The sequence below is a fragment of the Sinocyclocheilus grahami genome, unplaced genomic scaffold (assembly GCF_001515645.1).
Source record: "Sinocyclocheilus grahami isolate Dianchi unplaced genomic scaffold, SAMN03320097.WGS_v1.1 scaffold5.1, whole genome shotgun sequence".
NCBI lineage: Eukaryota > Metazoa > Chordata > Actinopteri > Cypriniformes > Cyprinidae > Sinocyclocheilus > Sinocyclocheilus grahami.
In genome coordinates this window covers 3,573,301-3,586,868 of record NW_015505184.1, presented here as the reverse complement: position 1 = coordinate 3,586,868, position 13,568 = coordinate 3,573,301, and the positions used below count along the sequence as shown (strand labels likewise).

At 42.0% G+C, this 13,568-nt stretch overlaps 1 protein-coding gene across 1 annotated transcript in view; it reads left to right on the top strand.

The window, feature by feature from the left end:
• Positions 1–12,638, top strand: part of LOC107584626 (zinc finger SWIM domain-containing protein 5-like) — a 45,917-nt gene extending 33,279 nt beyond the window's left edge. The window contains exons 3-14 of the mRNA XM_016271340.1: positions 167–315; positions 745–895; positions 2,025–2,201; positions 2,290–2,466; positions 3,700–3,846; positions 4,136–4,273; positions 5,905–6,162; positions 6,795–6,930; positions 8,229–8,386; positions 8,498–8,661; positions 9,164–9,245; positions 9,661–12,638. Coding sequence (XP_016126826.1) covers positions 167–315; positions 745–895; positions 2,025–2,201; positions 2,290–2,466; positions 3,700–3,846; positions 4,136–4,273; positions 5,905–6,162; positions 6,795–6,930; positions 8,229–8,386; positions 8,498–8,661; positions 9,164–9,245; positions 9,661–10,523 — 2,600 coding nt within the window. The 3' untranslated portion in view covers positions 10,524–12,638. The remainder of the gene's footprint in view (positions 1–166; positions 316–744; positions 896–2,024; positions 2,202–2,289; positions 2,467–3,699; positions 3,847–4,135; positions 4,274–5,904; positions 6,163–6,794; positions 6,931–8,228; positions 8,387–8,497; positions 8,662–9,163; positions 9,246–9,660) is intronic.
• Positions 12,639–13,568: the final 930 nt, after the last annotated feature.

The following is a 13,568-nucleotide window of genomic DNA, read 5'->3' as shown; positions in this document are numbered from 1 at the left end:
TTTGGCGCAGAACTGGCTTTTCTGACAAGATGCGCGTTAAATATCGCATGCGATTTATCGTGCAGCCCTGCTTGTAACCCAAGCTTCTACTCTGTTTTTCTACAGATAAATGATACGTGTTATTGCTGAAAGTATCCAAAGTTAACCGGGTGTATTTTTCTCCCAGGGGCCCCAGATCCCACAGCAGGGGCCAGTATTGATGATGAGAACTGCTGGCACCTGGACGAGGAGCAAGTGAGGGAACAGGTCAAGCAGTTCCTCTCTCAGGGAGGATACTATGGCTCAGGCAAGCAGCTCAACTCCATGTTTGCCAAGGTGAGACACTCTTGCTTTCTGTGTGAGTGTGTGTGTGTGTGTGTGTGTGTGTGCGAAATGTGCTATTATGGTGAATTATGGGCCCATGAAATCCTAGGAGGCCCATTTAAATCAATGTATTTTAATTAAATGTCAAGCTGCCTCTTATTTTCAATAGCCAGCGCAGTTCATTGCTTTACCTGTCTGCTATCTGAAGATTTGAAGGACTGCACTACAGCCTTTGATATTGATGCTGAATATAGTGCTCAAACACATACATAAGCATCCTGATCTCACAGTCCTTTCAGCTAAAACACTTGTGCTGTATAAGATGCTTTATGTACTAATTACTTGCTTTGTTCTTCAAAATATGATGCTGATTTTTGATAGATACAGGTGTGTGTTAGTCCTATATGTGATGCATGAGGTTAAACCAGGATTTTTGTTCAGGTGAGGGAAATGCTGAGGATGCGCGACTCAAACGGGGCGCGGATGCTCACGCTTATCACAGAGCAGTTCATGGCTGACCCACGTCTATCTCTGTGGCGACAACAGGGCACAGGCATGACCGACAAATGCCGACAACTCTGGGACGAGCTGGGTGAGTTTTTTTCTTCTTAACTTGTATGGCATGTTTCTCAATTCACATGTTTTTCTCAATTCACTCAATTCTTGTTTGTCCTGGAACAACATTCTCATCAACCAATGAGAGATTTTAGGGGTTAGATATAAGGTTTGGCCTATGGCTGTTTAATAGGATGCGGTTCCTTTATCAGCAACACATGATGACCCAGTAAAGTGTCCTACTAGGCCGAATCACATTTTTTTGAGTAGCGTAGCACAATTAGCCCAATTTCGTATTTCGTATACAACCTCATCCCTCTTCTGTAAACCTTAATCATTAGTACTTACTCTTTTGGTCCTTGGTTCAATATCCTTAGCCTTAAGCACATTCGTGCATGTGCACCGTCTGACCTGCAGCAGTTCAGTCAGGGCAAGTGGATCAGCGCATGACTGCGGCACATGCAGAGGACCATCTCTGTCGGGATAGCATGAAAGGGCCAAGATCAATTAGCTTTAAAGCTGTCTCCTATTGATCGGGCCATTTAAAGAGGTTGATGAGAGCACATCCTGAAGAGGCTCATTTGAGCGCTGCATCTCTGGCTTCCTTTTCCTTCGAAATGGTTGTAGCTGTAAACAAAGCGCACCTGCCAAGGTTGACCATGCATTATGATTTTTGCAAGAGCAGGCGCATCACTGTGACCGGAGCGTTTAATAAATGTGCAAGACAGTTCAGTGTTTTAGTTGACAGCCACTCTGATTGGCCGGAGCTCAGCAATTTGGCCAATCAGGGCTGCGTGTACATGACTGCAATGGAAAAAGACACAGGCCAGCCATCTGTTACCTAGATACAAAAAGGCATCGCCAGTTACTCGAGCCCACCAGACAACCCTACACCTGCCAAATTTCATATGCTCCCCTCTGCCAGTGTTTGACATTGATGCGCCTCATCTATTAAATGCGCCGATTTTCCATTTCACATTTAGGAGCAAATCAAAAGCTGCGTTCAAAGCTAAACCAGTTAAAAAGTGTATAAAAATGGGAAAAGTGGCAACCTAAAATCTCCTTTCGTTATCCTTTTATGCTCATTTTACCTTTCTAGTTTCTCCCTCGCTCATTTATAAGCCACACTTCAGTTATAAAGACGACTCTGTGCTGTGGGTTTGCAGGTGCGTTGTGGGTGTGTATCGTGCTGAACCCGCACTGTAAAAGTGAAGAGAAGAGCGGCTGGCTGAGACAGCTGAAGAAATGGGGAGACATGGACATCTGCCCTCTAGAGGACGGCAATTACGGCAGCGAGCTTCCCAACATCACCAACGCTCTGCCACAGAGCAACCTGGCTCAGGGTAAGCCTCCGATCAGTTGATCCAAACCTGAAATTATCCACTTATCTCAATGTCTGTGGCTCACATAACTATGTTTTACTCTGCGTAGACTCACTGGCCCGGCCTAGAAGAACGGTGTTCACGAGAGCAATGGAGGCCTGTGACCTGCACTGGCAGGATAGTCACTTGCAGAGAATCATCAGTAGTGACTTCTACATGTCCCCGGCCTACCAGAGAGAGGGAGAGAGCCTGCTCTTCAACCCCCAGGGCCTGCCACTGTGGCTAGGTATGTATTTACATACTTCTCAGGCATTTCAAGCTATCTTTGTCCATGTTGATTCTGTTCAGAGCAGCCAGGCAATGCAAGTTTTTTTTATACAGCAGACTCTGAACAATAAAGACACATTCACACCACTATAAAGTTTTAATAATCACTCTAATTCTATGAGAATAGGGAAGTCCATACCACAGCTATAACAGTAAGGATACAGAGATACAATATCGTTGCAATCACTTTTCCAGCTGAAGAACAAAAAAAACATTGACAGCCATTTAGAATCTACATGAGCTTGAACATTTAAATCAACAGATGACGTACCTGCAGCACACACTTAAAGGGTTAGTTCACCCAAAAATGAAAATTCTGTCATTAATTACTCACCCTCATGTCGTTCCAAACCCGTAAGACCTTCGTTCATCTTCGGAACAAAAATTAAGATATTTTTGATAACATCTGAGAACTCTCTGACCCTCCGTAGACAGCAATGCAACTGCAATGTTCCCAAATCCAGAAACGTAGCAAGGAAATCTGTAAAATAGTCCTTGTGACATCAGTGGTTCGACTGTAATTTTACGAAGCTACGAGAATACTTTTTGTGTGGAAAGAAAACAATAATAACATAATTTAATCAGCAATTCCTCTCCCCGAGTTACCATCTTCCACCATTTGGAGCATACCCCAGAACGTAATCAGCGTAAATCAGCGTTGTTCACATTCAGTTGACAGCGCGCATATGCTGAAAAATAAAAAAATTACGGTTGAACCACTGATGTCACGTGGAATATTTTACTGTTGTCCTTGCTACATTTCTGGATCTGGGAACATTTCAGTTGCATTGCTGTCTATGGAGGGTCAGCGAGCTCTCAGATTTGATGATAAATATCTTAATTTGTGTTCCAAAGATGAACGAAGGTCTTACCGGTTTGGAACGACATGAGGGTGAGTAATTAATGACAGAATTTTCATTTTATGGTGAACTAGCCCTTTAAAATAAACAATGTTACTGTGGGTTGGTGTGGACACCAATATAGTTATCACTTATAGTTCTCCTTCTTGGTGTGACAGGACCTTAAGTCTAAAAGTGGAACTGTCACTCTCAGTAAGACACTTCCTGCTGTGTCGTAATCTGTCTGATTTCACTTCTGCATGAGCTTCCATTACAATTTTGTCTGAAATTGAAACCGTCCCATCTGAAAGGAGCCCCACCATGTTTATACTGTATCACGTGACTCGTTCCAGATCATGTGCCTACAGCATGCGCCAGGGTGGATGCCCTGCGTTCCCATGGTTACCCCAGAGAAGCCTTGCGACTGGCTGTTGCCATAATCAACACCCTCCGGCTCCAACAGCAACGACAATTAGACATATACAAGCATCAGAAGAAAGGTAACACACATTGATCTGCTTTGCATAACATACGGCCTTACTCCAAATGCTCATGACGAATTCATTATTGTTAATCAGAAGCCTTATCTTTTCGATAGTGACCATTTCTACGTGTATATGTAGACATTAAAAGAAAACTGCAGGACTCTTAATTTTTTTACAGAAATTTTATGAACAGCCATGTGTGCTTTTAAAATTAAAAAGAGTGCTTGTTTCATAGTAATTTAAGTATTGACATGTTGATGCATATGTTCCTAATACAAGTACATATCTCCCGTTGTGTCCTCAGAACTGCTGCAGAGGGGAATGACCAACACCACCAATCTGGAGGGCTGGGTGGGCCACCCCCTCGACCCCATTGGCTGCCTTTTCGCCACCCTCACAGAGACGTGTCGAGTGGAGGATGACAATACCATGGATACTGGAGGTACACAATTATAGGCTGTCATTGGGCTTCTGTCCTGACTCTCCGAGACGCCTTGGGCATTATTTGATTCCTCGCTCAGCAACTGGCCTGTGTCTTTGAGAGCTTCATTCAGTCTGCTGGATCCCCATCTCCTCACTCTTTACAATTGCCCTCCTTTTCTGAGCAGTGTTAAGGGGTGCTATTGTGTCAGAAAGGTCATTCTGCCCACTCAGTGGTGTAAAACGTATAAAATCAATCAGCATTTGCATTCCATACATCCCTCCCAGCTCAGGCCAATGGAAAGTGTCGGCCATTGTATTCCTGTAGTGAGGAACCCACAGAGAGGCATTGTGTGCCTGAATAATACTGGCAAATGGTACTGTGACTTGGAAGAGTTTGTGCATATCTGTGTGTCCCGTCATAGCTCTCCCTTTTGGCCACGGCGCTGTAGCGGTCGTGTTGGCTTGTGTGTGCGCCTGTTGTGCATTACACTGTATGTTTGTATGTGTGCTAGAGAGCATAGCTCTTTGTTTGACTCTGTTGCACAGTTGGAAACATCTGGCATGTGCTGGGATGGGGGCGGACTCTTGGTTTTATCCAATCAGAACGTCCGAAGGTCAGGATCTTAGCTTAGCAGGACCAGCAACAGCAGCTGTAGCGGCGGCGGCAGCAGTGTGGAAAGCCAAAACAATGCTCCCTCTAACCCCTCTGCTTTAATATTTAGGTGGTTTACTGTAAACCAAAGCACTGGATAGGACACACGTAACTTGGTCAAATTGTTTTGTGGGGGATGATTGTGAGATACCAGTAGAGATGTTGTTTTCCAGTGTAGCAAGATGGCGGTGAACCCATTGATCCTTGTCTGTTGCCCACTGTACAGACAGAATTGGCCAACAGGATAAATTTGCCAGGGGATTTAAGTGAGTTGGGGATGAGGGTCTAAATTCTTACCAAACAGATGGTGTTTTTCCTCAGTTTTGGTACAGATATCCTTAGACACTGATACAGATGACTGATACAGTCTGTGGTGTTTTTATATGTTACCTAAGATTGGGGTCAGTAAGAGATTTTATTTATTTATTTTTGAAATAAATACTTTTATTAAAAGATGTAACAGCTATTTTTTTTTAATTGTTACAACAATTTCAAATAAATACTGTTCTTTTGAACCCACTATTCATCAAAGAATCCTGAAAAAAGTATCAAAAATATTAAGCAGCTCATTTTTCAACACTGTTAAGGAATGTTACTTGACCACCAAATCAGCATATTAGAATGATTTCTGAAGAATCATGTGACACTGAAGACACTGAAAATTCAGCTTTGCCATCTCAGGAATAAATTATATTTTAAAATAAATACAATCTGAAATTAAAAACTTTTTTGTAGTAAGAGTACAAATGTAGTCAAAATGTTCTATTTCTTAATATTACATATGTACATTTGTTCAGATAAATACAGCCTTAGTGAGCATAAAATACTTTTCATTTTAACATTTTAAAAATCGTACCGTCCCCAAACTTTTGAGTGGTAGTCTATATGTGCTTGCCTTATTTCCTAAAATTGTTGTTTATTGCTTTTTTTTTTACAAAAAGAACATGTGCAACAAGCTGTAAACTGACATTGACAAACAGCACTTTGTGTCCAAATAGATTCGGGTGAGCCCAAGCCTCCAGTGTACCAGCATGTGCTGGTGTGGGGATGTCCAGATGGAGGGGAGTCGTACCTGGCGCTGGCGCTAGAGGTGGCGCTGATGGGTATGGGGCAGCAGCGGCTAATGCCCGAGGGCCTGTACGCCCAGGACAAGGTGTGCCGGAACGAGGAGCAGATCGTGGCCAAGCTGCAAGAGATGGAGCTGGATGACGTATTAGTTCAAACACTCCGCAAACAAGCCATCCTCCTTTTAGAAGGTACAAACTCTTTGTTCTTAATATCACGTCTACTTTTCAGCCTTTTGCTCTTGTCATCACCCTGTAGGCCCTATCCTCCCTGTGTGGAGCTGTTTCCTCCCCTTACTGTTCTCTTGCTTTTCCCACAACCTTTTTCCCCGATGTGGATCGCTGTCTACTTTTATCTTTTCCTCCTCTATCTCTAGCCTGGAGAGATATATATATATATGTGTGTGTGTGTGTGTGTGTGTGTGTGTGTGTGTGTGTGAGTGAGAGCGAGGGAGCGCTATGCCTGTAAAAAGATCTGCAGGCTAGCCTCTGCAGTGTCCCCAACTCCCTTCCCCAAAACAGGCCACCCTGTATCTGAGCCTCCCACTGACACGCGGCGTAACCTTAGAGCAGACATCTGCGCTGCTACTAGGGAGGACAGACTCTGTCAAAGCCCATGAGGCCTCGCCGCCTGTTTGTCTTCTTATCATCCTCCCCAGGCATTCCAGCGATACGCTCCACTCCGATTTCTCTCTCACTTGCTGTGTGTGCCCTCACTGACTCACCCAGCCTCCTGTCCATCAAGCCTGACTCAACCCTGCAATCTGATATGATGGACAGCGCAGTTCTGATGTGCTGTTCTCTGTCTCTCTCCGTATGTCCAGGTGGTCCCTTCAGTGGTCTGGGGGAGATCATCCATAGAGAAAGCGTTCCCATGCACACGTTTGCCAAGTACCTCTTCACCGCCCTCCTGCCACACGACACAGACCTGGCGTACAAACTGGGCCTTCGTGCAATGAGGTGAGACTCTATTTCTCTCCATCCAAAGTCCATGTGTATTATCTATGGGGTTTATATATGCTAATATCCTAATTGTTAGCAAAATTCACTTTTAGCGCTTTTTTCACAAAATTCAGTCTTATGTGGGAAAACAGACCAAAACAGGATGTCGACTCGTGATGTACTGATGTCCAATCAGATTCTCTCTAGGATGAGAATGTCCCTCCCCCTAAAACACCCGCATAGCAATAAATTCTGAAGTTTATTTTTATTTTTTCCTTTAAAAAAAAAATGGGATGAGCCCTTTGTAATGCCCCACACAAACTTCCTCTTTCAAAGGAAGATTTGTTTTATGTTTTAAAAGTCTCTTATGCTCACCAAGGCTGTATATGTTTGATAAAACATACAGTTAAACATTATTATTGTGAAGTATTATCACAATTTCAAATAACTTTTTATCTATTTTAATCAATTGTAAAATGTAATTTATTTCTGCGATGTTGAAGCTGAATTTTCAGCAGCCATTACTCACTGGGCATAGTGTCACATGATCCTTTAGAAATCATTCTAATATGCTGATTTGCTGCTCTTATTTTCATCAATGTTGAAAAGTGTTAGTTTTGAGCAATTTAGTGCATCATTGCTGAATTAAAGTTTATTTCTTAAAAAGAACATACTAACCTAAACAGTACTACTTTCAACAGTAGTGTACGTCAAAACTGTGAAGAAAACTTTCATTTATAAGTCACCATCATGCAGCAACTTGCAAGAGTGTTGGATATTTTTTGTCATGTTTTTCATGTTCATGTGAAATGTGTGCATTGTTTTCACCTTTATTTATTGAGCACATTTCCTCACATTAGACTGAATCTCAACATGATGTGTTACCGATACTGACTCCAGCCATATAAACCCTCTGTGGGACCTTATTACTGTATATCTGCACTGAGGCATCATTATCCGAGTCTAGCTCATCACAGTCCTCACTAATACACAATCAATAGCACTGCTCCCTCTGTGCACCTTCTGTGAGTCTGAGCTGGTGGTGTGGTCTAATGTTCACTCAGGCAGGAGTAGCAGAGTGTAGAACGCTATTTCTAATCACTTGCCGTCAGACAGTGCTAGCAGAAAATAGCACACAGTATTCTGCTAATCATGTCTGGGTAAACTGAGTAGAGAAAGACTATAGAAAACAGTGCATAGCAACAGAAAAAAAATGGAAAAAAGTGTTAAGCTTATATATCAGTCTTGTTATAGGCTATGTGAATAACTAGAGTCTTATATGTGTGACTAATCCAGAATAATCATGTTCGCTGCAGGCTTCCAGTGCTGGAGTCCACGGCTCCCTCAGGTGACATAGGACACCCTCACCATGGCATCTCCATAGTACCCAGCAGATATCCACGCTGGTTCACACTGGGCCACCTGGAGTCTCAGCAGTGTGAACTGGCCTCCACCATGCTTACTGCTGCTAAGGGTGAGCGCTACACACACGATCGCTCCCCACAAGTCATGTGAGGTTCACTTTAAACAAACTTTTATGTGCTGTGCCTGTGTTTAGCTAAGAGAATTCTGTGTTGTGTCTTAGGTGACATGTTGAGATTGCGGACTGTTTTGGAGGCCATTCAGAAGCACATCCACTCCTCTTCTCTCATCTTCAAACTGGCCCAGGATGCCTTTAAGATCGCTACTCCTGCAGATAACCCTCCTGACATCACACTGCTCAATGTAGCGCTAGAGCTCGGCCTTCAGGTAAATCTAAATGTATCCTTATGTGGTGTCTGGTTTATTTTGTTCATCAGTGAGTGTGTTCACATGCATGATCCTACACCAAGTATGCATGTTGTATTTAAGTTAAGGTCACCCTAAATTTTTCAGTGAGCCCAGAGTGAGATTTTTTTTGCCCCATTGTTCTCTGTTTATCTGCATATAAACCTTTTTTGGCACTCTGATGTTTAACTTAATGAGCATGTGTGTTTACATTTTTGACAATAAAAAAGAGAAAAAAAGTTTGGGCTTGGTAACATTTTTCAGAAATATGCTTTTGACATAAGTTTCTCATTCATCAAGACTGCATTTATTTGATACAGTAAAGATTCAGTAATATTGTGAAATATCATTACAATTTAATTACGGTTTAATTTTATATAATGGCCTTTTTGAATAGTTTTCAGTGTTTTTATGTACACTCTGTGTATTAGTTCCAGTACACTAATCTTTTGTGTGTCTAATGCAATATGACATTTCTCTGCAGGTGATGAGGATGACTCTTTCCACACTCAACTGGAGGCGGCGGGAGATGGTTCGTTGGTTAGTCACATGTGCTACTGAAGTCGGTCTGTATCAAACTGATTTTTTAAAAATTATTATTATTATTTTTTTCCTGCCAGGTTTAAATTAAAACCCATTTCATTTAAGACACTGACATGCACTTTAATAGTTTTATATTTTTAAAATGTCATGTAAACCCTGCAGTTTGACTGAAATCCATTTTGTCAAACTCAAACTAACTGACCTAAATAATGCGACTGTAGCTCAGCTTTGTCCAGCATGTATGCACATTAATCAGACTACGGTTGACCTCTGCGCATGCTCCAACAGACTTGGGTGACGCCCAATGTGTATTTAATCCTTCAAACACTTGATTGTTTCCCTGAAATTGGAGATAAGTTGAATGGCTTGGGTAGATTATAAATGCATGTAGAAGCACAAGCAAAACTTGTTCTGATTGATTCTTTTGTCTCATTGCAGGCATGAGAGCTTTGGTTAGCATATTGCAGAGCTGGTACACTCTCTTCACCCCCACCGAAGCGACCAGCATAGTGGCAGCCACAGTGATGTCCCACAACACCATCCTGCGCCTGAGCCTCGACTACCCACAGCGGGAGGAGCTGGCCAGCTGCGCGCGCACCCTGGCCCTGCAGTGCGCCATGAAGGACCCCCAAAACTGCGCCCTGTCCGCCCTCACCCTCTGTGAGAAGGACCACATCGCCTTCGAGACGGCTTACCAGATAGTCATCGACGCCGCCTCCACGGGCATGACCTACTCTCAGCTCTTCACCATCGCCCGCTACATGGAGCACCGCGGCTACCCCCTTCGAGCCTTCAAACTGGCGTCTCTCGCCATGACCCACTTGAACCTGGCCTACAACCAAGACACGCATCCGGCCATCAACGATGTGCTGTGGGCTTGTGCTCTCAGCCACTCGCTGGGCAAGAACGAGCTGGCCGCCATCATCCCTCTGGTGGTCAAGAGCGTTCACTGCGCCACGGTGCTCTCGGACATTTTGCGGCGCTGCACAATGACGGCCCCCGGCCTGGCCGGCATCCCTGGCAGACGTAACTCGGGCAAGCTTATGAGCACTGACAAAGCCCCATTGAGACAGCTACTGGACGCCACGATCAGCGCCTACATCAACACCACCCACTCCCGCCTCACGCACATCAGCCCGCGCCACTACGGAGAGTTCATCGAGTTCCTGAGTAAGGCACGAGAGACCTTCCTTTTGGCCCAAGACGGCCACATTCAGTTCGCCCAATTTATAGACAACCTCAAACAGATCTATAAGGGCAAGAAGAAACTCATGATGTTGGTACGGGAACGTTTCGGTTGATTGCGGGGAAGTCGTTCTTCTTTCATTCTTCATTTATTTAAGGCATTATTTTATTCTTCCTTTTTTTTTTGGTCATCTTTGGTGAAATTTTAAGTTTTGTTTTGATCTGTTTTCGTCTCGTTTTTTTTTTTATTGTGAACAATTTCCGTTCACTAAGTTATTCTACCAGGTCGAACCTGTGGAGGGGAGAAGAATTTATGTTTTAGTTTTGGCTCATTCTTGATTTCGTTTAATCAAGATATTGTGATAAAAATGTAAAAGTGGCACATAAAGAGAAACCAAATGATTATTGTGGTAAGTTTTGAGCGTGGGGGAGGCGTTTGGTTGGTTTTGGAAGGGGCTTGAACACTCGAATCAAAATGGTCATTCCTGAAACACTCGCACACAGTGTTATTTTCATACCTCTCTCTCTCTCTCTCTCTCTCTCTCTCTCTCTCTCTCTTTGGAAAAGGCCTGATTTTAAGAGTGAGACGGGCACACCACCTCAAACTTACACTCTGCCGAACCTCCTAACCACGACTCAAGCGAGCCACAAGACATGAGCCCTCCCCTCTCTCCTGTGTTTGTTTCTGTCGGCTCATCTTTATCTCTGTTCGAAAATTCAACTGTGTGCTCGGTCCTTCCGTGCTGTTTCCTGGTCTTGCTGAGTTTGAACGAAACAGAGATATTTACCCATCAATATCAGCCATATGTTTCTCTGTTACCTCTCAGTGGAGAAACAAAAAGACTTGTGTGAGATTGAGTAGCAGTAATAATATATATGTACTAGCACTTCATTAAATTCCACCCCCTACACGACGCATTCGGATCAGCAATTACTTACTGTGTACAAATTAGGTGAATTGTATAGATGCATTGGACAAAAACAGCTATATTGGCAGAGCGAGGAATTAGCTGGCTTTAAACTGTACCATAATATCTTCCACATTCCATGACCTCCGCCCTCCACAAGTGCCCCAGTGGATCCGAACACTTAGAATGCACTCCGCGGCTTCCATCTGAAGGAAAACGAGAAGAGAGATGCTCAACTCCGTTCTCAGGGAATCACTTAAAGAAACAAAACAGAAAAAAATAGTAGCATAAGCATTTAAGATATTGTAAATATGAAAGTGTCAATTCAAAAAATTGTAAAGTTATAATTATTTATGATAACTGTTTTTCTTTTGGGATACTTGAATTTGTTGGGCTGGGAATGTGACGACCGTAAGAGGAAAGACTTCAGAAATATTTCTCAGGTGCTCCTGTGTACATTTCTGATTTACGGTTTTATTTGTATCCTCTTTTATTTTTTTTGTAATACATTTTTTGCAAGAGGAAGCATGTAAAAAAGAAAGGAGAGGACAAATGTTTATGAACAGACTATGCAGAACCACTTCACGATTTGCCCTCTTCACCCCGATCTTCCTCTGTCTTTTCTTCTTGTTTGGCTCGGGGGTTAGGGGCGCTCTCCCAAAATTCAACCGTTTGTATCTTGTAAGTAAAGTTATCTGCACGAGCTTCGAGTTTGGATGGACTTTGCCTTTGATCTATGTACAACTCTTTACTTTGAAGCCTTATAGTCTTCTCTGAAAGCACTGCATGTGTTTCAGGACATTGTGTTGTGTTGTCCGAGAAAACGGACCTACACCTTTGACTGGCCCGAACAAGGATGAAGGGCATCTGCTATTCTATTCTCCTTCCCTTTGACACGGTCCTCATACTTTAGGGTCGTGATTATCTTGTATTGGGGCTTTTTGAGGGCAATAGGGTCTGTTTTGATGTTGCGACTTACCATTGCCTAATCGAGACTTTGATAGATGCTTCATTAATGGCTAAATCTTGAGGAGATTTCTCTATGTTGTTGGTTAAGGTTGGTCACTTTCATTTAAATGGTTTGCTGGTTTCCACTTTTGGTTAGGTTTGGTCACAGGTTTTTTTTTTTTTTTTTTTAAGTTCATAATAGTTGCCTCAACTGTGGCATACTCGGAACCGCAAGGTGTTAGTCACGTTATGCAGCCTTTTTTCCTCAACTGGCTCTGTCAGGGAGCTCAGTGGACGGACCTGAGAGAAAGCTCACAGATTAGGGAATTTTTTTTTTATATATATATATATATAAACATCTTCAGAATGATAATAGTGCTGCCTGTTCGATTATAAAGAAAAAAGAAAAAAACAAAAAGATTTTTAAAAAAAAACGAGCATTTTCTGTAGCTAACTAGTTGGTCCAATGGCATTGCAAAAAGAGAATAACCTCCTCTGGCTTTTGATTTCTCTCTTCCATACTCTTAAGTGTCTGTATGTGTTAACTGTACCAGTGTTTTGATCTGTCCCTAGAGTTTAGAAGGAAAAAAAATTATCGCTGGTAGAGATTGTTCACTAGTTCATCTACTGTTTGATTTTGTTTCGTTTTAATTTAAGGGAAAGTGTTTGTCGCCTCTTTGTGCTACTGAATTATAAAAAGGTATCCAGTATTTGTTGCCACAAAAGTATAATTCATCAACACTTTTTGTTTGTGCAACCTCTTGAGCTAATGTCTATAAACAAAAATTTATTACTATTTATGTAATGCTACTACCATTTTATATGATTTGTTGAATTTCAGTGCTTTTCTATAAATAAAGTGTGAAACACGTCTTTGCCTCTTTTTAAACTGAATATTATATACACCTAGATCAAGTCCGTCTTTTATTGCTATGATGTATTTTTCTCTTGAAGGAATTTAGCACATTGAATGGCTGTTTATTTATTTTATTTATTATTATTAATATTATTTTAATTTTATACCGTCCAGTGCCACATAGTTGTGTATAGATGATAAACCCATTATATGAAACACTTGCAATTGTATTTACTAGGGCTGCATATAAATATAAATTGATCAAAAGTGACAGTAAAGATATTTACATCGTAAAAAAAGAAAAACTATTTCAAACAAATGCTGTTCTTTTGAAATTTCTATTCATCAAAGAATTGTGTAAAATAAATATTGCGGTTTCCACAAAAAAATAAGCAGTACAACTACATGTGTTTTCTACATTGACATTAATAAGAAATGTTTCTTGAGCA